This window comes from Silene latifolia, chromosome X (assembly GCF_048544455.1).
Source record: "Silene latifolia isolate original U9 population chromosome X, ASM4854445v1, whole genome shotgun sequence".
NCBI classification, from domain to species: Eukaryota; Viridiplantae; Streptophyta; class Magnoliopsida; order Caryophyllales; family Caryophyllaceae; genus Silene; species Silene latifolia.
The window spans coordinates 272,770,729-272,798,280 of NC_133537.1; the positions used below are offsets into that span (position 1 = coordinate 272,770,729).

The following is a 27,552-nucleotide window of genomic DNA, read 5'->3' on the forward strand; positions in this document are numbered from 1 at the left end:
GTAGTAGTTTAGCAAGTTTGCCCAAAGCAAAAGCTTGCTTGAGACAAGCACTAACCACCCGTGACGACCTCATCGCACCAGTCACCAGAAGGTGGCAACCCAAATCTATCTATCTCCCCTGAGTCCTGACGTGGGAGAAAAGTTAACACCATTTCTGGACGAAAATCGAATCAAAGTTTGAAGAACAAAAACAAGGCAGAGAAGGAAGGCAAGGAAAAGCTATGGATGATGAAGTGTTGCAGCGAGTTTTACAAGGTGGCAGAAACTATATCCAACAACCCTCTACTTCTTCTTCTTCCTCCTCCTCTTCAATTCTCCAGTCTCTCCCTCTTCATGTGGTATTCCCTTCTTCTTAATCCTCTACTTTCGCTGCTTAATTAGGTTTTCGATCATTACTTTTTGATTATTATTCGGTACGCAAAGAAATGACTGAGATACCTAAATAAGGAAAATGTAAAGAATTGACGGAGACGGTGGGAATAGTAGAATTAGAATTAGTAGGAAGAGTAGGAAGAGTTTGCTGTTTGATTCGCCAACTCCTGAAATTTGGGGTCTATGCTTTTCTGATTCGCCAACTCCTGAAATTTCAGTCATTTGATCATGGATGTTATTTGTTGATTAAATCAATTCAAGAGCTTCGCGAGAAGAGAAAGGGAGTTGTGACTGTCGGCATTGGTGGCCCTAGTGGCTCTGGCAAATCGAGGTATGCAGTATGCACATTTAGGTTGTTATGAGATTTTCAATATGTTATTACAGTCGACGCATCTAATATGAAAGCAACGAAAATGAAAGGCGTTTTCAAATATGTCAATTTTCGATACGTGTTGTTGAAATTTACTCCCCCTGTCCCGGTCAATTGTTGTACTTTGATTTTGGCACCAAGACCAAGGAAAGAGGAGGGGGCCAATTATAAGATGACAAGTGGATCAAATTGAGTGTGAAGGTTCAAATTGCTCATCAAATGCAATTCTAAAATAGAAAGGACAACAATGAACTGAGACACCCCAAATGGAATAGGACAACAATTGACCGGGACAGAGAGAGTATTAGGTTTAGTGTGATTTAACCATTTTAAATATGTCTTTAAACTTGTTCCTAATTAATGGATCTCCAATGGTATTTTGAAGCTTAGCAGAGAAGGTTAGCTCTGTTATTGGATGTACTGTTATATCAATGGAAAATTACCGAAATGGAGTTGAAGACTCAAATGTTTTGGATTCTATTGACTTTGAAGCACTAGTGGGAAATCTTGAGGTTTGTTTCTTGTTTATTGTTTTGCTTGAATGTTTCGGTGAAATGACTCTTCTCTGAATTTGTTTCTTGTGAAATGTAACTTATAAGCACTGCTGAACAAGGTTCCTTGTTTTTGAGATAGGACATAATGAAAGGTGAAGACACTACAGTACCAGTTTTTGATTTTCAAGAAAAACGCCGTGTTGGTTACACAATCATAAGGGGCACCACATCAGGAGTGGTTAGTAATCTATATTACTTGTACATATATGATTTGAATCTTGAAGTACATGATTGATTACACATGCGTTTTGTTTTTTTAGGTGATTGTTGATGGTACATATGCCTTGCATGCAAAATTGCGATCATTGCTTGACATTCGGGTTGCAGTGGTAATTGAATTTTCTTCTCGACCTTCTTCCATATCATGTTTTGTTTTCTAAATTTTTCTTTGGCTCATCACAGTTTATTTTATTTTTTTTATTTTTTTGGTGAAGTTGCATCGAGTATAACAGCACGTCCATTCACAAAAATTCAGAGCAACTGGCAATTTTAAAAGCAGAGCAATTGACAGTTTATACTATAGTTACAGAGCTCTCGTACATGCTCTTCACATCATTTTTTGGCCCCGCCTATATATTCACATCTTAAAAAGAGAGTGTAAAACAAAAATGCGTTCACTTGTCAAAACATAACTAGTGAGCTATGACCAATTATCAATGGAGAGTCCACGCGCTTTTGATCAAGTGGAAAGTTACTCTCCATTTTCCTCCACGGAGAGCATAGGAGAAACATGGTAAAAAAAACTCAATATCTTTGCTCTCCGCCAATGGAGAGCACCTTCATAATCTAGCTCTCTGTGTTTCCTAGCTTATCAATTTCTTAGATTCCCTCAGAAGTCAGCATTCTTGACATCTTAAAGGGCCTTTGTACACTCTGATTTTAAACAGGTTGGTGGTGTTCATTTCAGCCTTCTGTCTAAGGTTCAATATGACATTGGAGATTCGTGTTCCCTGGATAACCTTATTGATAGCATATTCCCTCTATTTAGAAAGCATATTGAGCCAGACCTTCATCACGCTCAGGTAAATCTTCTTTTTTGCATTGTATCAATTTATCGTGATCCTATTCTGATACATGTTTCTTTGCAATTTGTTGTTTGGGATGCTTATCGCAGATCAGAATAAACAACAGTTTTGTTTCATCTTTTAGGGAGGCAATCTACAAGCTGAAGTCTAAAAGTGAGGTTTGTATTTCTGTGTTCTTGAGTTTGCTGTACCATGAATATTATGATTGAAGATGTACAACTGGTAGTAACTATGAACATAGAAAAACAGTACTTCTAACAAAAAACGTTAATAAAATTCCTGTGCATATTGATGTTCAAGTTTTCTCCCTTTCTTTCTTTTAGTGTGCTGCACAATTCGTTAAAGCTGTAAGTATGCCGCCTAGGTTTTGGCATTTGACATGTGCTTGGCGTTCCAGAAAGCCTTTTTGTTCTGGTATCTGTTCTTGTTGGAACTCCCTTTATAGTAATAGTACTTGATTATTTCCTTTCTACTGCTGTGAGGAGTGTCTCCATTTTTCTTTTAGTCTTGTTTAGACTAGACTTTACACCTCTTCAACCCGCTCAATTAGTCGAAAGAAGGGAGTGGTCCGAAACACTCGTAAGCTATGTTACTCAGATTTGGTAGAAGTATACTGAGTGTTGGATTCCCTATTTGACAATTTTTTTCACTTTTCTTTGCCTAAAATGAAATGTACAAGCATATAGCTAGGCTTAAAACCAAGTGGGTTTAAAGGCTTGAGAATAGGGCAAATAATGATTTTACTCTAATGCACCAACCATGACATATTTGAATGTCACCCCTGGTCCCTGGAACATCAACTTATCTTATTCTAAGTACCTCAAGTGACTCCACTACATAAAATGTAGCTCCGCTATGTGTCCAAGGGTTATACGCTATGTCCTTCTGTCCAAGATCGGATACAGGTACGCATGGTAACATGAAGAGCCCGAGTAACATAGCTCATAGCATCGGATAGTTCTCTTGAGGTGCTGTAGTATGTCATATTGTCCTTGGTTATCTGAACTTAGTAAGATTATGATTTTAAGTTGTGACTGATCCACAGCCCCCAAATGGACCTCGGTATTACTCGCTGAGTGGAGAGGATGCGCAAAGAGACAAGTGAGTGCTTTGTGCTGATTATACATTTTTCCTCCATCTATGGTTTTGGAATCTTTAATTATACGTTTTTCATCTGTTTATGGTTTTTGGAGTCGTTTTTATTGGCTTTGACTTTCCGTCCACTTTGATCTGGATCATGAGACATTGTACTGATTGTTTATTTGTTGAAACTCGTGCTCTTCAAATGCATGTAAGCTCTGAGGATGCCTTCAGATAAGTTTCACTGCATTTGTGGGTCTTTCCTGATCATTAATAATTGACATCCATGGCCTTTTGTGAACTAGATCTTGATATGCTAATGCATATAATGGACATACTTGTCTAGACTTATGTACAGTTATAATAATTTGGGCGTACGCCGATGCAAGAAGGTAATGATTTTGGGCTCCTTGCCTCTGCTCTTGTTGTTAAAGGTGAATTATTGTTGAGCCAAAAGGAAAAGGAAGTTCAATATTTGATTATGAAGGATAAGATGCTCTCCTGCTTGTACACTGTTTTCGTCCTATGATACTTTCCCGTCTCCTCACTTTCTCTTAATATCCGTCTTTAGTTCTCTCCTGCTTCTTTCTATATCCTCTTATCCCTCAACTCATCAGTCTCTTTATCTTATGTTAGATTCCTTTGATTATATTTTTGCACACTCTCTCTCCTCTCTTTCATTGAATAGATTTCAACTTAGTATAAAAGTGTGCCTCAGGCACACCTAGGCCCAAGGTGCACTGAGGTGCAAGCCAAATCACCCCAGCAGCCTGAAACTTTTCGGTGCAACGGATTAACATCCTTATGTGATGTACGATTGCATATTGTTTTTGAGCAAGTACGACTGCATTTTTGTTCCTTCCTTCCCTAGGTCTGTGTAATTTGGATCTAATTTTGCTTGCAAATATTTTATCTCTTACCTTATCTCTTGATTTTTTGGGAGATGCTCCTTCCATCTCTAAAGATTGCATTTTTGCTTAGGAACTATTTTTAAGAAACAAGGGGTCATATGGACCTCCCAGTCTCCATTGTTCTAGGGTAATTCAAACCATTCTAACCTAACCTAGTAGAGAAATTAATCACACTAGTTTTAAACCCGTGAATTTCACGGGTTGTTTTATATTCAAATGAATAGAACAGCTAATATATGTTACCGCTAAAAAGAGAATTATAATCGCCAAAATAATTCTTATAAATATAAAATGGAACAAATTAGAATGTTTACGTGTATAATCTTAATACCATATGTCCATATGCATCTAAAATTCTAAAAGCAGACCCGTGAAATTCACTGGATTATAATTTAATTTGTTTGTATAGAACATGTTTGTATAAATTTCAAAAATTAGTATGTAATTATCATTTATATAAACAATCATTGGAGATGTAAGAGTTACGAATTAGAGTTGTTGAATATGTGTAATGTAGTAGTACTTTTTATTTAAATTAGATGGATAGTTATAACTTTATGAAAAAACTTTGTATTCAATATTATTTACAATCGCACAATTTATTTTTTTAAATATAATAATTGTCATGAATGGTATGTGTCTATGTTGGACTGCTCATTGCTTTATTATTTCCATTTAAACCTGTCAAAGCTTGACCTGACCCGTAAACCCGACCCGACCCCGTATTTAATGGTCAAGCACGTCAAGGACCCGTAAATTTTGACCCGCGACCCGAAATAAGCCGTTATTTTAGGGTCGAAACCAAACCAGACTCGTTCGATGGGTCAAAGATAGATCCATAATATTATTAAAAACTTGACGTTTTTATATTTTATTTGAAATAATAAAAAAACCTTTTTAATATTTTAAATAAAAAACAAATTTTATATAACTTTTATACTCCATCATTTAATAATAAAATAATTTTATTTTTATAATCATTTAATATAGTTACGACATGTAATTAATATAATTAGGAATATATTATTAATATTAAATGTGTAATTTTAAAAAGTAAGTTTTTCGGCTAAAAAATGGTAAAATAAAATACGTCATTAACTTTTTTTTACCTTTATTCTGACCCTAATCCAACCCGAGATCTAAGACGTATTTGACCCGACCAGTATGACCCGACCCGTTTGACAGGTCTATCGGCTATGGTGGATGTCACATAGGTGGTTTTTTAAGCCATGGATCTGGTGAGGGTGTTTTTTTGGGCCATTCTTTTGCTTAAATATTAGTTCTGTAGGATTTGCTTGGTAGTGTGTAGAAATGTATTTTGTATTGGCACGTATTTATATGTTTTTCTAGTGAATTTTTTTACCATAATATTAGAGATGATAATATAAGAATAGGAAGGAATACGAATGTAAAATTGTACATTTTTATTTTATAAATGGTAGAGATAATACATGAATAATATAAATGGAAGATTGTGGTATATGGGAGAATCTTGAATGCAATATATTGATAGTTGAAGTTCGCATAAGTAGGTTATTTAATTGAGAAAATATATAGGAGTAGTATATAACTAGTTTAGCTCCCGTGCAATGTATGCACGGTATATATAGAGTTTTATTTTTTTAGTGTATTATACTTATGAAATATAAATTAGCTAATCTTTTTTTTTTTTTTTTTACGTTTCTCATCGTTATATTTTGATTCGAAAAATCAAAGTCTAAATCGTATTAATCATGAAATGGGTATTTCAATGAAAGTTTTTCCTATTTCGGAGAGATTAATGGTGTTATTTTATAAAATTTTACTGATAATATATTTTTAGCCGTAACTTTTTATCATAGAAAATCAATGAATTTTTTCGTATGATACTTTAAACAAAAAAAAAAAATCCTTTTTATATCCTAAAAAGATTGGAGATAATTTTGTGTAGCATGTAAAATACTAAATGAGATAAATATATAAATCTGAAAGATCATGTGTATTATAGTACACCATATACTTGTAGAATATGCTAAAAATAACTAAACTTTATTTTAGGAAATATGTTTAGGCGGGAAAATTTGGAGTTTCGCCTATTCATTTAGTAAATAGGGGATTACTATTACTTTCCGTTTTTAAGATTTAATGCCTTAATCTATCTATATATATAAAAGAGAGTTTTTTCAAGCGATCTGAGAGCGTCCACATCATCAAAAATCAATTTAGGAAAGTATAATTTTTGATGTAAAAAATAAAGTGAAAAATCTTTTAATTATTATAATATGTATATTTCCTAAATTATATTCAAGTGATATTTCCAATTTTTATATCAAACTTTTACATTTCATTTGGCAAAAAAATATCGTTAAAAAAATTATGAAAATAATATAATTAGCTTTGTGTTAAAAAATGCTATCATTAGAGTATAAATTTCATATTATTTGCACATGTTAAAGATGGTGTACTTCTTAATACGTAAAATTGTATAATTTTTAGTATGTTTTGTCCCACATTGGAAAATAAGTAGGTGCGGTGAATATACTACATATAAATAGTAGAATTGTCCCACATCGAAAGATTAGTATAAGGTGATGTGATCCTATGATTATAAATAGGATGCATATTTGGAACTTATGTATCCACCAAAATTTGTTGAGTCTCATAAATATTGTTTTAAAGAGCTCGTAAGATTTTCTATCGTTATCTACGATATGATATAAAAATAAAGTGGAAATCGTTGAGAATTACTTGGGAAAGAGTTAAGAATATGAACAAGAAAATAAAAAAATAACTAAAAGTTGAACAAGAAAATCAAAAAATAAAAGGTTTTACTAATGGTAGTCTTCTGACACAATACAAAACTAAAGATTTTACTAATGGTTGTCTTACGAGAATGCGTAATAGAGCTTTAATGAGTCGTTATATGTACGATGTAGAGATCCATATTTAATGATCGAGACTAAGTGGTTTTTACCTTCAAAGAAAAATAATATGTATACAATAGTGGTTTTTTAAGAAGAGACGTGTATTTCTTGGTATGTTATATCTTTCACATTGAAAAATAATGTAGGCATTATGAACATACTACGTCTAAATAATTAAATTATGTATCTCACATTGAAATAATAGTATACGGTAGGGTGATTCTATAAATATAAATAGGAGGCATCCTTGAAACTTAGGTATTAATCCAAAATTTTTTTGATATAAAAGATATAGACTTTTTAGTATGTTATATGTCTCACATTGAAAAATAATGTATGTGTTAGTGAATATATAATATATTATGTATAAATAATAGAAAAGTCCCATATATATACATTTTCTATATTATATTAAAGTGATGTTTATTATTTTGATATAAAAACTTTATATTTCATTTGAAAAAAAAAATATCGTATGAAAATTATATAATTAGATTGTGACAAAAAAATGCTATTATTAGAGTGTATATTGTATTGTATTGTATTTTCTCATTATTAAATCGGGTTGATCTCAAAGTAGGTACAAAAAAAATGGTGTACTTAGTAGTTAGTATGTTATTTGTCCTACATTGAAAAGTAACGTAAGTGTGGTGAATATACTATGTATAAATATTAAAATTGTCCCACATCGGAAGATTACCGTAAGGCATGGTGATCTTATGATTATAAATAGAAGTCATAACCCAAAATCTTTTGATTCCCTTAAGTATTGTCAGAGATAACTCTTAAAAGAGTTTATATTCTTTATTTTCTACAATAATGATTTCTAACCTAAGTTAATGTTTGGAAAATCTTTTAGTTATTATAATATATACTATGTATTTCTTATTTTATATTCAAGTGATGTTTCTAATTTTCATATAAAAACTTTTAAATTTCATTTGACAAAATAATGTCGGTAAAGAAATTATGAAAATAATATTATTAGATTCATGGTAAGAAATGCTATCATTAGAGTATATATAGATTTTATATAATTTGCACATATTAAAGATGGTGTATTTCATAGTATGTTATATCTCCCACATTGAAAAATAATATAGGTGTGATAAATATACTACATATAAAAAATAGAATTTTCCCATATCAAAATATAGCATAAGGTGGGTGATTCTATGAGCATCCTTGGAACTTAGGCATCAATCCAAAATCTTTTGAGTCGCTTAAGTATTGTCTTGGAGAGCTCTTAAAAGTTTATATCATTATATTTTCTACCTATAGAATTTATATGTCCCATATTGAAAAATAATGTAGGTGTGGTAAATCCGTAAATATACAATGTTTAAATAATATAATTAGAATTGTGTTAAAAAATATTCTATCATTAGAGTATAGGTTCTTATCATCTGCACATATTTTAATTATGATAAAAAAATAGAAAACAAACGTCAATAGTAGCATGTGTAATCTATCAAAGTTCAAGGTTACCATGAGAAATTTCCAATATTATAATGATATAGTTAATTAAATTTGCATTTAAAAGAGAGATATCCGTACCAATAAAACAATAAAGGGGGTATTATTTTTTAATTGTTGTTTTATTGCCACGCTATCAAACTTAACGTCCATTTAACAGCCTTTACATTAGAGGGTACCATGGGCAAAAAAATGGAACCTCAAGGGTACCATGGGCAGATTTTTAAAAGTAGGGGTAACATGGAAAATCTAACAAAACTAAGGGGTACTACGGGAAATTTCCGTATCTCAATTATTTTAATTTTTTTTTTTTTGAAGAAAAACAACGTACAAATATTAATGGAGAGTACTTGATCATATTATTAAATTTAAATATAATTATTAGATATAATGAGTAGCAATTGTCTGTATTCGGTATTCGAGATCTGGTTGGATGTCGAACTAAGTGCAAAAAAGATGGTGTAATTCTGAGTATGTTATTTGTCCCACATTGAAAAATAATGCATGTTTGATAAATATATATTACGTATAAATATTAGAATTGTCCCATATCAGAAAAAAATCCAATTTTTGTGAATATATTACTTATAAATAGTAGAATTGTCCCACATCGAAAGATTAATATAAGGTAGGGTGATTATATAATTATAAATAAGAGTTAACCCACGTATATATTAATCTTTTTTTTTTTGAAAGAGATATTTTAATAATATGTAAACAAATCATTAGACATATAATGTAAACATTAAACGCTTATAACGTTTTTTTTTTTTGCATTATAAATAAGTTAATTACCCCGTTGCAACGCACGGACATTCAAACTAGTATGTTATAATATGGAGAATTTGCCATGTCACACCGTCTCAAAATATAGGCTGCCATGTGGACAATGAACTTAGAAGATTAATATATATATGATATGATATGATATGATATGATATGATGATATGATATTTTGGGAAAACAAAAATGGCATTACGACCAATCTTTTTGGGATGGAATTATTGTAATCTCTCATAGCTATGAATCTTTTGGGGGTTGAGCTACTGTTATTTCTCATGCTATTTGAGGTTTTATTTCTTTGATGAAATTTAGAATGGTTAAAAATTGGATAAGAATTTCTCCAGCAAGCTTTGTGGTTGATTCTGCTTTTGGGTGTTATGACTGGTTTTGTTATAATAACTAATAAGCGCTCTTTTCGCTTGTGACGCCAACATATATTGCTCAAGTCATCTCAGATGCTTTGGTGTTCATGAGGCGCACCTAAGGGCGGTGAACACCTTTGTAACGTAGATATTCTCTTACTCCCTCAACATCTTTTTGTTCCTCCCATTTACCTTTTGAAGGTCAACATTTTAAAACTTTGACCATTAATAAATATAAAACGTAATATTTCATAACATGATATTTGTATAGTTAGTCTTGTTATAAAAAACTCTCACAAAAAAATCGAAAAAAGTAACATTTAAACGTGTAAAACGATGGTAAAAGACTCAAAGTACCGCCTAGGAGACCGCGTATAAAGTAAATGGGAGGAACAATATGAATTGGAGGGGAGTATTATTTTGTTATTCCTTTATCATACAAATTGCAACATGTAGGAATGGTGGTAGTTGAGCTCTATGTTACTTAGACTCTACACTTTTCGGACCGTACCCTTGTCACACCACAACTTCTTCTGTGAGAGCTAAACAAATGAGGCTTCCATCACATAAGTAGGGAAAGTCTATAAGGAATTTCGTGTTATATTAATTGATTTCAAGCATTATTCGTCAAACTTCTTTCATTATACTTAAAAAATATTGAAATATTTCAAGTTTAAAACTTAGAAGTGTACTTTTGCTTTGAAGACGTGTCCCCGCACCCGTGTCCTCATTTTAGGACAGGGTCCGCGTCTCTAAAAATTCTAGTCAGACCGAGTCCAACACTTGGATATGTACCCGTGTCAGACACCAGTGCCCAAGTCTGAGTAAAGGTTGAGGTAATCTTCGCAGTATCGGGGTGTCGCCGGTGTAATGTCACAAGGTTCTATCCGGCTGTTATTTCAAAAATGTTGCAAAATGCGTCCGTTCTCTACTTCTATTGAAATCTATATTTCAATTGATTTTCTATGTTAGTAGTCTACTTTCATAAGTTTGAGTAGATTTTCTATTTAGTAGTCTACTTTTGTAAGTTTGAGTAGATTTTCTATGGATGTAGTTTACTTTCTCTTTTTAATGACAATGACATGTACACCATCTGCAAATGCGTTCACTTCTAAATTTTTTCTAAAGCAACAGAAATATTATGTATATATTAAGCCTAAAAATATCTGTAAAGTAACAGTGATACTTTGACGGGCTTGTTATTAGAGTATGTTATTTAATGAGAATTAACATAAAGACAGCCTGTAAACTCCTCTGTATAACAGACTAACTTGTTATGTACTGTACGATGGCATTTTTGTTCCTTGCTGCCATAGGTGTCTGTAATTTGGTTCCTTTTGCCTGTAAATATTTTATCTCTTACCTTGTCCAGTGTTTACGTCCTCCGTGTGCCTTGCACCTTTCACCTTGCGTCTGTGTAATTTAAGATTTCCCGAAAGAAATAAGATCTGTTAAAGAAAGGCCTTTCTAGGAGAAATAAGGGAAGATCTTGGGCCTCTGTGCTCTACCCTGTCTGTATTTTCTTCTTTTTTATCAAACTATGATTGCATAATTTGTTGGTCCGTATCTCTAGTTATTCTGTTAGAGACTCCTAGTCCTCTATCCGGTCTATCCACTATCTGCCTACTTTAACATTATCGAAACGAGGGCGTTTGCCAATAACCTTTTTTTGATATGTTTTCTGTATTCTGATCTTGTAATAATTTTCCAGAGCCTTAACATTCTTCTGAATAGAATTTCAAAATTTGAAAAGATCTGTGAAAATATACCTAGCCTGTGGTTATTGGCTATTTGTAATGGATTGTTTCTTACATTGAGTCATCTGGTAGTTTTGTAATTTGTTCATCTAAGTCACTATGTTGCTGTTGTTTATTTGAACTTTTAAATGGTTTGTGTTATTCAAGTTTTATCGAGATGTACCTTCGGCCCCCTTCAGCAAGCGAAGAAGCCCGAATAAATGATTGGATCAAGGTGCGTCAATCTGGGATTCGGTATTACTTGTCACTCGGTGATCAGAGAATAGTTGACAAACATTTTATCATCAGGCCTAAGGCTGAATTTGAGGTAAGACTTGTATATTGTTTAGTTGAACTTGCCAATACTTATCTGTCATAGCAATTTGATCAAATGTCAAGGATTATCTAATATGCTTGGGCACTTTATAGTATAAATAACAATTGTAAGTGGTGTGCAACATGATTGACTCAATTTCTTGTACAAATAGTTCTTAGCCTATGCTTAGTTTTCAAATGATGTTTCTGTCATTACTTTTATTATTTCTCTTTTTCTTGATATCTGAATGAATCTCTGAAAGCTTTAAGTTACTGATCTGCCTTGTTACATGATCTCTTCATCCTTACTCATCACTTAAAGCTACATTACTCCGACACGCTGGATCTCTGGCAGTTGCGTGTTGACTGTTGACGTGGCTTATAGACTGTTACAGCACAGAACACTCATCAGACACACTAGAAAACTACCCGAATTCGATGTGACATGCAAAAGTGTTAGACTTACCTAGTTGCTGCTAGATTCAATGTGTGTGACTTCAAGTAGTGGGACATCCTGACTCTCTTCGACACGACACAAATGGGTGAATTGGAGTGACATACTTCAAGAATCCTGTGAGATAATTTGCATTTGGATGTCTACATGGCATTACCACTTGGAAACTTGGCAAAACCATGATGTACTATACTGCATTGAAAACAAGTCACCACTTCCAACATCCATTGTTACTAATAGCTAATATATTAACAATTTGGACTTGGGAATTTTGAATGCTTTCATTCTGGTATTTTTTAAGCAGAATTTTGTCACGGACAGGAATTTGAGCAGAATTTTCTTCCATTATTAATTTGGTAACAGGTGGGACGGATGACACTTGGTGGTTTACTTGCTCTGGGTTATAATGTTGTGGTCAGTTACAAAAGGGCTTCGGTGACTTTCAGTTTGGGAGAAGTTTCATTGTCTTTTGAAACTATTGATTCTCTAGGTGAAACATTCATGGTGGTAAGGGGCAGTAACCGGAAGGTAAGCAGTATGCTTTTATGAAACAGCTTTTCATATGTATTCCTGATATTGCATTCGCTTACGTCTTTTGACTCTCTGGATGTTCCATGTATCCGTGATTTTGTTTCACACCCAGGGAAAAGCAACTTTCTGTTTTAAACAACTATGTTCACTAAAAAACTCATAGGGAGAATGAGCGGTGCTTTTTTTAACATATTAGATGGCAGTATTCCCAGGGTTCAGGATATCTTCAGCATGCTTCCCGACTGGGGCGGCTCTAAGGAATTACCTTGATTTTTCTAAAGGTGATCAGTAGTGGTATAATTGGTCCTAATAATGTTTTTTGCGCAAGTGCTGTTAGAGGATCACTGTCATGGTCTGCATATTACTATTCGATTTGTATTCCCTTTGTTCCACCCTGTACTATACATTTCACTTTGATGGATTGAATACTAATATACATTTCCAGTTATTTCTATACATTGTGTTTCTTAATAGGGTATGCTTTAAGCAAAGTAACAATTTCCCCCACCACCTCCTTTTTCACCCTAGCAGCCAACCCATCTTACCTCAACCCACACCCATATCCAGACACCCACCTAACCCACAACCAGCCACCATTACCCTCACCACTTCATAACCACCCACACAAACAACCCATAGGCCACAACCATCCACCTTTGAGATCGCACTCCTCAGCTCAGTCACTCCCGGCCCTACCGACAACAGCCAACCTAATCACAACCAGCCACCACATTGTCCTTGATATAGATTTACTCATAAAAACCAGATGACCAAGTGAAAATATATTCAAAACACTACGGAAATGGTCGTAGTTTGTACCAGTGAAACGTCCTTTAACTGCATGCTCAACATTGGGATACCATCAACATGAACCGAGTGTTTCGAATATTGACATTACAATGTGCTGCTCCAATTGGTTGTATACAGTTCTTATAAGTTGATATTTTAAGAGTTCATGTAACAATTATACTCGCCTTTTTCTCTCACCATAACCAGCTCCCAACCACCCCTCCCCTAACCGACACCCATCCACACATGGCAACGCCCACCAAGCTAACCCACAGTCAACCACCTTGACCCGCACCAACCCACAACTAGCCAACAAACCCAACCTGTAACCATCTACCCAAACAACCCATAAGCGCCCACAACCCACCATTCATGACCTCCAGACCTTTCCGGCTCTACCTACAACCGCCCACCTAACAACCAACCACCAACCTAACCCGTAATTAGCCTTTCCCATCATTTCTCATGTCACCCACACCAACATTGCCCCCTTATCTCCAGCCATTTCAGTTTCACTTTCACCCACAGACACGTTAAACCTGCACCTAATAGAGATGGATAAGTATTGGGAAATATCGGTTGAAGGTTGGGGATGAGAGGTGGAAGGTGTGTCGAGAAGGATGCAAATTTTGGTCGTAGGGGAAGTGGGGAGACTGGTAGGTGATGATGGGAGGGCGAGGTTGATTTGCTGTTGTAGTCTAGGTAGCCAATGGTCTGGGCAGGTGGTCGCAGAAGAGTGGGGTTGGTTTAGTATGGTGGGTGAGGGGGTGGATGGGTGGGTTGGGGATGGAAGTTTAAGGATGATTAAAAAATGTCTGTTCCACCTACGCCTTTGTGCCAATAGCAATTGCATATAACTCTGAGCAAGCGAGAATATATATTGTGTATTACCTAAATAATTTCCCAAATAAAAATGACAATGGATTCGATTGAGCAAGCTTTTTTTTGTCCTGTCTAGACTGTTGGCAGTGAAGCATTGAGAATGAAAATCACTGGTCCGTGGATAACAAAATCATACTTAGAGCTAATCCTGGAGCAGAAAGGTTAGTATTAGTCTCTTATATATGCTATATATGTGAAGTTACTAAGCGTCAGAAAAGTTTACAATGTGATATTTTCAACTTCTTAGGAGTACCACGTCTTAACACACCACCGCCAATAGCAGCCACCACAACTCCTCATAATCTGGAAAGGACTGTTTCTGCACCTAAGCCTATCCGCATAACTCCCAACTTCATTAACCGACTTGAAGATCTGCCACAGCCATGGACTCGCTCGCCAACCAAGTCTAAGATGGAACCCGTATTGGCAACGTGGCGTTTCATCTCTTCAGCTCCTTCACGTGCTGAGTCTTCTGTCTTAGGTTTGTGTGCTCAATAGATGGCTTATCCTACGTTATTCCGACTCAGTTGCACGTGTCGTATGCGACATGGTTTTGAGTGTCTGAAACTTCTGTTTTTGTGAATAATTTTTATGTTAATGAACTAAAATGAAGTGTCAGACTGTCTTGTCATGTCGTGTCGGAAGGTCGGAGCATTGTTTTAAATGTCCGTTTAAGACTTATACTCCATATTGGTCGTCGCGGCCTGATCTTGGCCGTTTCGCTATATATGTAGCCAATACCGGGCTGCCAACTCAATATGATGTTGCGGTTACTTCAAAACCTTGATAACTCGGTTGAGTTTGTGTGTTACGGTCGATATTTAAAACTATGGGTTGAGGTGTCGACACGTGAGTCGTGACATATAGCCAAAGTGAAATCTCAAAGTAACATCAGGCCTATAAAGAATTTGATAAGCAAAAGTTTGCAAGTGTTCCTCTTTTAAATGGCTATAGTTCTTTCATGAACCAACTGCAGATCCCTCTTCTTATAGGGACAATATGCAGCTTGCTCCAATGCCTGATTCATATGACTTGGACAGAGGGTTGCTTCTTGCTGTTCAAGCAATACAGGTAGAACCAACTGGAACTCAAGAAGTCTAATTTGCTATCCTTGTTCGCAAAATTGGTTATCCTCTTACCACTGTGATTTTCAGGCTCTATTGGAGCAGAAAGGCCTTCCGATCATAGTTGGCATTGGTAATAACACTTCTCTTGGCTTCTCATCCCTTTTATATGCTGTTCCGTTTTGTGATCTACTACAACTCAAATTTTGCGCCTGGTTAATAATGTAGTAGTGTATTTTTTTCCCGACTTCCTCGTTCACATGGTATGATAAAAGTGACTTGTTCCTCGTCAACCAACGTCAACTTTGTCCGTTAAATTTTCCACATATTTTAGACCTGTAAAATTTGACCCAACCACTAACCTCAATCAGTGCCGTTTTTTTTTTCCAGGGTCAAGACCCATAATATTTTACCCATGACTCACTCGACCTGAACCGAGATGACTCGTTACCCGACCCGATTTGATGGGTCAAAAGATAAGTTTAAGTTTAATGTGAATATGAACATATAAAAAGAAAAAACTGATCTTATATTGGTAACTGTTTCAAGTAGTAGAGTATTAATATTTATATATTATATTTGAATTTTGTCGCACGGCAATTAGGCTTGCCTTACTTTACGGTTCCGAGTGTTGGGCCGTGAAACATTGTCACATTCAAAAGATGAGTGTGGCGGAGATGCGTATGTTGAGGTGGATCTGCGGACATACAAGGAAAGATCGATTAAGGAATGAAGTGATTCGGGAAAAGGTAAAAGTGGCGCCAATAGAGGACAAGATGATGGAAAATCGATTAAGATGGTTTGGGCATGTGAGAAGGAGACCTATGGACGCACCAATTAGGAGGTTAGGAGGCTGGAGACTTGGAGAACAGAAAAGGTCGAGAGTGATAGAGCACGATATGAGATTTCTGGGGCTTGAGGGGAGTATGGTGACGGAGAGGGCACAATGGAGGGAAAGGATACATGTGGATTTTTAGTATTTGATGTTTTTTCTACATATTTAGTGTTTTTATTTAATTTTTAAATTTTTTTTTGTTCTTCTCTCATTTATTACACCTTTTTTACCAACCACTTTCTTATATATTTTACTTGGTTTACTTTTAAGGCATTCCGGATCCTTAGTTCTATTTCGGTTTTCAAACTCTTTTTAATCTTTTCTCTCGATTTAAATTTTAATTTTTATAAAAGAAATCCGGAATTCGATTTTAAAACCCGTAAGTTTATCTTGACTTTGTATTACATTTTCGCTCTCCCTTTTGTTTTCTTTTTTCCCCTTTTCTATTCGCTTTTTGAGGGGTGCGTTCACCCATGGACGGTTCTAAAGGATGATTCATGTCAGCCGACCCCAAATCCTTTTGGGATTAAGGCTCTGATGTTGTTGTTGTTGTATTTGAATTTTGAAATAATAACTGAAAATTATTGATTTTAGCACTTTAAATTACGAAGTTAATTTTAAAAAAATATCAATTTTACACAACTTTTATAGTATCATTTAATTATAAAAATAAAATTATTATTATTATTATATCTTAATTTTTGTGATTGTTTTGATATGAGTTCGGAATATAACTAAAATATTAATATTGAATACGATTTATGTTTAAAAGATTTTCTTTTTCAATTTTAGAATTAGTAAAAAAGAAAGACATTAGAAACTAATTTTGTCCTTTTTTCTAACCCAGTCTCGGCCTGTGACCGGTATAACGCAACCTGTATTTGACCCGAATTATCTTTTTGACTCGTCTGACCCGAATAGTCTTTCCGACCCGCTTGACCCGAATCGTCTTTCCGGGTGAATATTCAATCGCAGCATGGCTTAATGTCTCTGAGATTTACCAAAAGAACTATTTTGATATTTTAATAAAGTTCTAACTAATGTACTTTGAGAAAATGTCAGTTAAAGTCAGTATCGTTTGACCAGTCAAGTTGAATCCGGACAATGGGCAAAGCATAACTTATGTCTTAATGTCGTGTTTTTACTTGGGATATGGGTAACATTTATAATTTCTTTTTCTCACCATTATTTGCCGTTGTTATTCATTCTATGCTTGTTCGTCGACTTAATATTTTTGGGAATAAAGGTCTGTTGTCGTTGCTCAGGTGGTCCAAGTGGATCTGGTAAGACAAGTTTGGCTCATAAAATGGCGAATATCATTGGCTGTGAGGTTGTTTCTCTTGAGAGCTACTATAAGTCGGAGCACGTAAAGGAATTCAAACACGACGACTTCAACTCACTTGATCTTTCTCTGCTTTCTAAGGTAAAGTTTATATTGGTATTCCCTTACAGCGTGAACACTGAACAGTTCCCATGAGTTTTGATATCAATAACAATGCTAGCATAATGACTGTAAAGAGTCTCTGGAGTACAGACCAGATGGGGTAGAAGGGTTTCGGGGGAGAATTCACAAATGGAAAGGTGAGATTTAAAATTTTCTATGTATGTGAGAACAGAAAGGTCCTCCCAAAATAGTAGAATTCGAGTAAAAAGATTTAATAATTATTATCCAGTGTATAATGGTGGGCTCAAGCTACTCGTGTCGCCCATTTGGTTTTAGGATGGAATGTTGCAATGAACAGGCCTAGCATCGGCGTGGTTGTTAGTTGTTGATCTGTTTCTGGCGTTTGTTTTTATTGATCCGTTGATATAATCGTCCATTTGGAAGATCATGTTGCTGTGTCAACCATTAATACATTGATATTGTAGCGCAAGAAAATCCTCTTTGTTTTCTGAATTGTTCCAGTCGGTGTATTCTTGAAATTTTGAAGGTGTATTTTGATTGGGTTGTCTCTTTATGCTGTGGAGTTTCATGCTGCAACATCTGTGAATGTTTGTAGGCTAGGAGCTGAATGATCAATATGTGGCAACTGTTGAGTATTGACTTAAATTGTAGAAGGACAATCTTCAGACTTCAGCCTTAATGATGACTTTCTTCCCTGACCTGCTATGTTATTTTTGCAGAATATTAGTGATATAAGGAAGAACAGCAGAACTGAAATACCGATATTTGACTTGGAGACAGGTTCTCGGAGTGGCTATAAGCTTCTAGAAGTTTCAGAAGATTGTGGAGTGGTAAGCTGGAATGTTTGTATCTCTGATTCCACTTCAATTGAGCAATTTATTATTTTATTCTCAAGTGCATGAAAGGAAATGAAATATGAAACACTTGTAAGATGACACTTATTAAGGTTTTTTATTTATTTATTTTTATTTTATCTGCTCATGTCAGCACCCTCAAGAGCTTTGTGGCTGATTGATTATTGTCATTTCTGCTGTTTCCATTATTGATTGTAGAGAGGCCATATGAGAAATACTTATGGTATCAGAGTTAAGGCTATTTAACTTAACGCTGACATCTGGCTCCATACACAATCTTGTTATGTTGTACTCCCCCCATCTCTAAAATACCTTCCATTTTTACTATTTGGTTGTTTCTAAAATACCTTCCAATATCCCACTTGCATTTCATCTCACCCACACAATTACCCCACTTGAGTCACTTGCATCATCATATGTGGTCCTTGTTTATATTTATACTTTTTTAAATCGTGCAATTTCCGTATTTTGGAAGGTATTTGTGAAGCGAAGGGAGTATAAAAGTTCACTTGGAAGTTGTGTTTTGTTAAGAGATGTTTGAAGTCTAAAGACCTTTCTATTTCAAAAATGTATTTCATTTTCTGCTCCCATCTCATCAACATCACCATGGGTTTTTGTTGTTGGGGGTGTGTGTGTGTGTGTGTGTGTGTGTGTGTGTTGTTGGTCCTCTCTACAAATTAACCTCCAGTTCTCTTTTTCTCATATCACCCAGAGCATGACTAACCAACCATTTTTCTCTGTCCATCACGTCCCATATTTCACTGCTTTTGCTTTATCACCACAGTGCCCAACAGCAACCAGCAAACATCACCGACAATATCAACCCTCGTATTTATTTCTCCTCTCCCCAGCAAATATCTTGGTTTTTAAAGTCAGATGACAATTGCGACATTTGAGTGTAAAAATGGTCAAAAATCATATTGGATGCTTCACGTTGCCATCTCATCCTCTACTTTTGTCACACAAGACTCTCTTTATGTTTTTTCATGGAGAAGTGTAGGAGTGGCAAGTGTGGGATAGGTTTTCCATACCCATATTCTTGAGTGTCGTGTCTAACAGGTGTATGACCCCAAACTCGAGTCATCGAGTTAACACAACTTGTTCGTGGTTGACAGAGAATTTTTTAAATTTTATGAAATAGATGTTAACCACTTTTAAGAGATTAGTTGAACTATTTCTTTCATTAATTCTTCAAGTATAATACGACTACAAAGTTTTTCCCCACATGATTGGGGGTCAGCTAACATGAATCATCAATTGAAACCGTTTACAATGGTAATAAAATGGAAAAGGAATGGAAAACATGATTTAAAAAAAGCCAGACTAATGAAATAAATAAATTATCGATAAATAAGTTATACAAATTGTGATAGATGTTTTCATTGATTAAAGTATAAATCAAACTAATTGGTGTAAATAGAAATACATTCAAAACCAATAGAAAATGTAATTCAATATATATTGGGAAGAAAATATTAAGTTCAGCAAATTTTTCAGATAGTTGAGCATGTGTTTCTTTGGCCGGAATGCTGAATTACCTTGATTCATGATTTATGTGTTATTGGACCTTTCATTGGGAATTGCTTCTTTACTGACTGTGAGACTCATGAGCTTTCTAAAACTCTAATTTTCAGGTTATTTTTGAAGGGGTTTACGCTATACATCCTGATATTAGGAGGTCATTGGACTTGTGGGTAGCTGTTGTAAGAGCCTTCCCTATGTTTTGAGTTTGTCTATCCTCTGATCATGTAGAGACTTCTATATTTTATGTTGATTGATTTATACAGCATGCTAAGGGAGTTTATTTATCAACCAGGTCGGAGGTGTTCACTCACACTTGATTTCAAGAGTTCAGAGGGACAAGAATAAAGCTGGATGTGTTATGTCTCAGAATGAAATTATGATGGCAGTATTTCCAATGTTTCAGCAGCATATTGAACCACATCTGGTTCATGCTCATGTTAGTATCTTCGTTAACGTGTCAAATGATAAATACTTTGTATGTAATTAAATAATAGTGTGTTATGCATGTAGTTAACACTTAACATGCATATTGACCTCGTATTTGCCACGTTAAAATCACATTTTGTATATGGGAGTCACAATATTGGTACTACTGTACTTGATGTTATCATTGTTTGGATGCCTCAATAATGTCCACTGGTAGTTCTTATGTGTAGTTTACCATTTTCCCTTCTGCATGTACTGCAGCTTAAATTGATGACTTTTCCAAAATGTTAAACAACTTTTGCTTGTACTGCAGCTTAAAATCCGCAATGATTTCGATCCGGTTCTCTCCCCTGAAAGCTCATTGTTTGTCTTGAAAAGCAACAAGGAAGTGAGTTCACTCGATGCTTTGTTCATGCATTTACAAATATTTGATGCGTTCTGACATACTTTTTCTTCTGATAAATAGGTGAGCTATCAAGAGATCTTGAAAATTCTGGACTCTGCTAAGTTTTGCAGTTCTGTACAAAATTTTATCGACATGTATCTCAGGCTTCCTGGAATGCCTTCTAATGGACCATTGACAGAAAGTGACTGTATACGTGTTAGAATATGCGAGGGAAGATTTGCGTTGCTAATACGGGAGGTTTGATTTTGGCCTTCTATATAATTGACTGGTGTGGTTAATTGTTCTCATTTGACTTCAGTGCTCAATCAATGTCAACATCGACCATTAATTTCTTCAAAGATATTGTATCAATACCGTCATGTCTGACTTATGAAAACAACTATTTTCATAGTAACATTATTAAAAATATCGTCAACTAGAGAATATTATGAGAAGATATTGGTTGAAGTTGACCATAAAAGTTGGGATAGAGGGAGTAGTTCCTATTTTCGAATCTAAATTTTTATCTGCTTTGTGGTTGCCTATTCTTCAGCCAATACGAGAAGGGAACTTTGTTATCCAACCGAAAGTCGATTTTGACATCAGCATTAGCACAGTGGCTGGCCTTCTTAACCTTGGGTATGACTACTGTTCTGAAAGATAATTCCATCACTTTGTATTTAGTAAGATACTTTGATTTGATGCGGCTTAGTGTCTTCTGTTAGAACATGAACACCAAGAGATTTGGACGAACCTTCCGGAGTTTTGATATTTCCATCTGAAAGGTTTATAATTTAGATATATCATAATGGCCTTATCTCAAAGGTCTTTTGTCGTTAGTGATCCATTCGATAGCTTCCGTGTTACCACTCCAAAGATTGATAAAGACTTGCTACGTATAGCCCACCAAAGTCTGGTAGTAGAAAAAAGGTTTCTGCTTAGGTTGACAGTATTGTCTCCTGAATTACAGCGGGGATATATTTTCCTGTGGTTTTCTATGTGTAGTGGCTAAATAATTCCATGGTGTCTGGTTTAACGGTAGCATATAATTCCCTGGCTGCTCATGTTGGGATGCCTTTTTTTTGGGCATTGATGAGTTATGGTTATACTACATGCGACAAGTTGTAATATCAATTTAATTTAGGCCTCATTATACCGATGGTATTGGCGTGATAACCATATGATGAAATAAGGTCAATCCTTCACTGGTTTTGCCAATCTTATAACCACACGGTATTAGAAAGTACTTAAAAGTTAATATAGCATTTTTGTATCATGTTCCCTTTGTTTTAAATGTACTCACCTACCAAGATGATGCTTTGCCATTCAATTGAACAAAACGTTGTATATATTTTGAACAATAATATGAAATAATTCCCGTTAATTCATATTGAAAAATACTACTGGAAGATGATGTTTATATATTTTCTACCCCCATATTGTGTGAGATATTGATGGCCAAAGAGAATTCCTCAGAATGTTGGAACATCAAATTAGAATAATGTCGCGAGCGCTAGATTGGAACTGTTACCCTAATTTCAGAAGCACATGGTTCCCAACCACATTGACTTGGGTATCCTAGTCTTCAGTAAAATAAAGAAGTATTTTCAGAGGTGCTCTATGTGCAACAAGTTCAATCGCTCGTGTCTCCCATATCTCGTGTTACTTCTGATTTCAAACTGATTTCAAAAAACATATCTCTACCGTTAAGTGTGGGTTCCTTCCTATTAATCAATGAATCCATAATTTAGTTTGTATTCATGGGTGTATAATACAATGGTAGTCATTCGGTCATGTTTGACAATATGGGGGCAATTGGCCATTAGGGGGTGCTTCTATATACCTTTCTGGACTCTAGAATCGTTTGTTTGTGAAAAAACATTACTCTAGTGCCTTAGGGTCTCCTATAAATGGTAGGGTAGGGGGGAGGACGGATGTATGCAGTCTTACACTTGTGTTAACCGCACAGAGGCTGTCCGCGGATGAACCGTAATGAAAGTTGCATCAAGAATTCAATGACGCTACTTCACAATACAAAAAGCAAAGCCAATTTTGCGAACCATTTTGCTTTATTCCGTCATAGTTAGTCTTTGGCTTCATTTAAACTGGAAATTTAAGAATCGTATGTTTGTATAAGTTATATGAGTTAATTATGTATTTTCTCCTGTCGTGTTCCAGGTATCAAGCTGTAGCTTACATTGAAGCATCGGCAATGATTTACCAAGATGGAAAGGTCATCACCATTATATATTCCCTTTGCCCTATTTTCTTCCCATATTCCTTTTTGGGAAGTTTACTTTCTCATTGTTTTATTAATTTCCTTCATGGACCGCGCTGTATTCCCCCTTCCGGCCTCCATTCTTCCCTCATGGACCACCCTAAACCAGCATCCTTCTCACCTTCTCGTTTCAGACCCCTTTCCCTTTCCCTACTTCCTCTATCTCTATGATCGCTTATCCGCTTACGCATGATAAGAATTATTGGTTCGGGCCTTGATCTCAGAATTGATTTTCACAGCCTTATCAGTGTTATCACGGTAGTTATGCGGTTGCTGTAATTTTAGTACCCCTTTTATAACTTGGTTTCAGTTTGTTGTTGCTGCCCATATTTAATACTGTTGGAATATAAGAAACGACCCACATGTGAAGTCCCACATTGATGGTGGAGCAGAGAGTTGCTTACTTTATAACTTGTAGGGGTTCTCCTCCTATCGCCGATTGGTTCTAGGAGAGATGGAGTTCCCTTGGGCTTGTGAAGTGAGCAACCTCTCTCCTTTTGGGTATGGCTTGTGAAGTGAGCAAACTTTTGAATTCTAACATGGGTCCGGGTTCACCTAGGTTCCCATAAATCTAACTGACCCTCAGTAGTGCCACTGCAGGAAGGCCCTGTCTTTAGATGATTCCGAATCTTTGTTCCCACTCCAGTGCACCACTGTACCCCCACGGTGCCGTCCTGGGTCTGTTAAGTGGGCTTCACATGTGAGGAGGAGTCTTGGAATAAAAGAAACGACCCACATGTGAAGTCCCATATTGATGGTGAAGTAGAGAGTTGCTTAGTTTATAAGGTCTAGGGTTCTTCTATTGCCAATGTTTTAGGAAAGATGGGAGTTCATGAAGTGAGCAACCTGTCTCCTCTTGGGTATGGCCAGGCCCCTTTTGGAATTCTAACAAATACTATTGGGGTGAGGTATTCTGTCATGTTCTAATTGGTCAGGTCTAGTATGCCTCCGCAAATTTATATCCTACTTGTTTCGGTAGCTGAATTTATATCCTATTAGTTTAATACTTATGGGTGGAATATGCCTCAGCAAATTTATATCCTACTTGTTTGAATAGCTGAATTTCGTTTGCAATTTGTTTGAGATGGCTTTCTGCATGTCCTTTTCAGATTCTTGTTGAAGTTGATAATTTGCAAGATGTTTCTAGTCCTTACATACAAATTAAAGGGGTTGATAAGGAAGCTGTGGCAGCAGCTGGATCGATATTAGGACTTGATGATTCGTACACCACAAAGGTTTCAACCTTCTACTTAAAGCTCCTTATGTGCTCTTTGCTACGAGAATGATTAATTTCAGTTAAACATTGGCTGATGATGCTGGCTTAATGAGGAACTAATTTGTAATACTCATCCAGAGTTACTTGCAAATAATTTTGGAAAGCCTGCCAGCGCTAGAAGTTAACTCCAGTGGAGTTTACACTCAGCAAGCTGCAAGATTACAGGAGCTTGTGGACTTTATTCAGTCTCAGGTATTGGCTTCTTAGTAACCTTACAAGCCTGCTTCATACGGAGTACTAATTAGATCAAATTTTGATGCACTTCTATGGTTGTATTATTTGTATATTACTGGAATACTGGTATCCCTTGTGCTCTAGCTGTGAATGTAGTGTCTTTAAATGTTCCTAGCTCCATTTTTTTTGTCTCTACTCCAGTCTATGATACGTTTCATTGTATTTGTTAAGTGACTCTTACATGAGTTTGCCAAAGTCGAATTTGTAAAACCTTGGATAACAAAATTGAATTAGCTCAAAGCCGAGGGCATTTTAGTCTAATTTTTGAGTGTGTGTGTGTGTATATGTGTTGAAAGTTTTCAGAGTTCTTTTTTATTACTTATTCTACCTAGCTTTGAATCTTGTAAATATGTTAAAATGTCCTACAGCTCTCTATTGTTGTTTTTGGCAACTGAATTTTGGACCTAGAAGTATTTTTACTTCCTACATTCCATTTATATTGGACCCATGAGGGTTTTTAAACCAAGGTGCAACCTCAGGTTGCAACCCTTTTATTCACGAGGTTAGGCCATGACCGCCAATATCATGACTGTGACCGTGACCGAGATTTAATACTAAGTTCCCCATAATCTTTTGGTCCATCCCACAATAACTTGCCCTTTCTATATCTTGTAAAATGAAAAATGAACATATACTATCCCTAGTCAAGTACTTGCAATATATATACAATAGCAATAGCAATGTGATAACTCTAGTTCTCTACATGTAAATTTTACAAGTGAAGGGGTAATAATGGCATTATATTGCTAAATTTTAGTTATGACCTGTAGTCAATGTAGGAGAATTAAGTTATAAATGATGGGATTGTGTCTCATTTATATAAATGATACCACTTGTTAGATAATAGGCTTGATTGATTATTTAAAACAAGCACCTAATTTTGATGGTAAATAAACTGGTGTTCGCTTGCTAAGTGCTGATATCTATTATTCTTTCTTTTCAAATATTTGTGAAATTGAAGGGAAGTAGTTCGTCGTCAGAGTCCTCTATTGGAAGGGAAATGACACCAATTGACAGTGCAATTGAAGACCTACAAAACAGAATTAAGAGGCTTGAGAGATGGCAAACTATTAACACTGTAAGTCTTTGCTACCTTCACATCTGTCAGCTGATACTCCCTCTGGCCTCTCAACAGCATACATATTCCATATTGGTCCATCTCTGTTTAAGACATGTTCTATGTGGTGGAGAATTAATATGGTGCTCTGGCTAGTAGTCTGGGACAAAGAGAGTAATCTTTTGTAAAATTGTCATTTTAGGTGCACTAGGTTTGCCATAATTCCCATATGGCTGCCGAAGAACTTTGGGTACCTCAGATTTGAGCGTAGTTTCACTCTTGGTTTCCAATGTTGGTTGGGTAGTTTCACTTCGGGCATCAAAAGTTTGGTCTAGTACCAATTTGGTTGGTGCCTAAAGTTTGAACATGGCTTTAATTATGGTACGTTAAATAAAATAATGTGTTTTTTTATAAAAAAAATTACTAATTAAAACATAACATTTATATAGCTGAAAATACTAGTTTATGGAGGGAGTAGTTTGGTTTACGCAAATTCTTAAGAGAGACGGTCTGTGTTTGTTTATTGCAAAATCGTTTTTTTACATACCAATATTAATTGTAATTTACTTTCTTTTAAAAACAAAAGAACATTCCTTATTTTTTTTTGTAAGAAAATTTGCTCTAGGATGGGATGAAGTTCAATAGACTAAGAAAAAAAAGGAAAAATCACGAATAATTATTAAAATATTGAAATCAATGATATTCATTTTTATTCCAAGAAAAACACAGTCTATAATGAATTAATATGTTAAGAAAATACAATAAAATTAAAGAATACTTTTTTAGAAACAAAATAAGGATTTCGGAGTATTTGCTAAAAATCCTACTGTACTACTCCCTTTGTCCTAGTGAATAGTTTACACTTGCTTTATTTTGTGAGGGGAAATAAAACAAGTGTAAACTATTGACTGGGACAGAGGGAGTATATGTAGATATATCACTTGGATAAAAACATTATTTTAGCTAGAGGTACCCAAAATAGAATTAGATCAAAACCTTAGGCACCCAACTTGGATTAGATCAAATCTTATGCACCGTAAGTGAAACTACCCTAACCTTGGGCACCTAAAGCGAAACCATGCTCAAACTTGACATGACTATATTGAAATTAGCCAAACCTCAGGCACCCATATGGAATTATGTCAAACCTCAAATACCGAAAATAAATTTTTTCTTAATATTTCTGGTAAACTAGACAAACTTTTCACGAGTCTGTTTTTATGCTAGGTTCTATGGACATTCTTGATGTCAGCTCTCATTGGTTACTCACTTTATCAAAGACGCCGTCATTAGTTGCTTGTTGTACACAAAACTCAAGACAAAGGCGTTGCACATAACTCCTGATTTGCAGCAGGTCTCCGGCTGTTCCTTGACACCATTGCCCCCCTTTGGCACAAGGCAACATTTGCAGCAACATGGCCTCAGGAGTCCAGATTTCTTCTACGTATCTGACAAAATTTCATCAAAAAAGAAAAGTAGAGTTGAAACTTTGATTTTTGTATGCTAAAGCTGTCGGCATTTACGGCAGGTTAGCTAATGGCTGTTTTCATTTTATAAAAAGAAAAAAGAAATCTGGCTGTACCAAGGGCTGTATGATTCTCATTGCCAATTATCCGTGGCAACACTAATTCTGATCAATGCAAATGTCCTATACACCTTGTCCTTGCGTTA

At 35.4% G+C, this 27,552-nt stretch overlaps 1 protein-coding gene across 4 annotated transcripts; it reads left to right on the forward strand.

The window, feature by feature from the left end:
• On the forward strand, positions 1 to 27,552 carry LOC141616774 (uncharacterized). 4 transcript variants are annotated; one of them, XM_074433908.1, is made up of 26 exons: positions 1 to 338; positions 591 to 703; positions 1,128 to 1,254; positions 1,376 to 1,474; positions 1,557 to 1,625; positions 2,184 to 2,318; positions 2,411 to 2,479; positions 3,367 to 3,422; positions 11,741 to 11,900; positions 12,705 to 12,869; positions 14,620 to 14,704; positions 14,791 to 15,024; positions 15,520 to 15,614; positions 15,698 to 15,740; positions 17,708 to 17,865; positions 18,567 to 18,677; positions 20,336 to 20,404; positions 20,518 to 20,661; positions 20,965 to 21,039; positions 21,118 to 21,294; positions 21,590 to 21,675; positions 23,215 to 23,269; positions 24,424 to 24,549; positions 24,669 to 24,782; positions 25,786 to 25,902; positions 27,109 to 27,552. In XM_074433908.1, the coding sequence occupies exons 1-26, from the start codon at positions 222 to 224 to the stop codon at positions 27,172 to 27,174; spliced, it is 2,865 nt and encodes a 954-aa protein (XP_074290009.1). In that variant the 5' UTR covers positions 1 to 221; the 3' UTR covers positions 27,175 to 27,552. The 4 variants fall into 4 exon arrangements, with proteins under 4 accessions (XP_074290009.1, XP_074290012.1, XP_074290011.1 ...); XM_074433911.1 differs by having other exon boundaries at positions 6 to 338; positions 2,204 to 2,318; XM_074433910.1 differs by having other exon boundaries at positions 41 to 338; positions 1,133 to 1,254; positions 2,204 to 2,318.

Bases quoted from the DNA above. Each gene is read 5' to 3' on its own strand.
- LOC141616774 (XM_074433908.1), top strand. From the start codon at position 222: ATGGATGATGAAGTGTTGCAGCGAGTTTTACAAGGTGGCAGAAACTAT. The intron at 339-590 runs GTATTCCCTTCT...CTGAAATTTCAG, and splicing joins AGTCTCTCCCTCTTCATGTG to TCATTTGATCATGGATGTTA. The intron at 21,295-21,589 runs GTTTGATTTTGG...CCTATTCTTCAG, and splicing joins TTGCGTTGCTAATACGGGAG to CCAATACGAGAAGGGAACTT.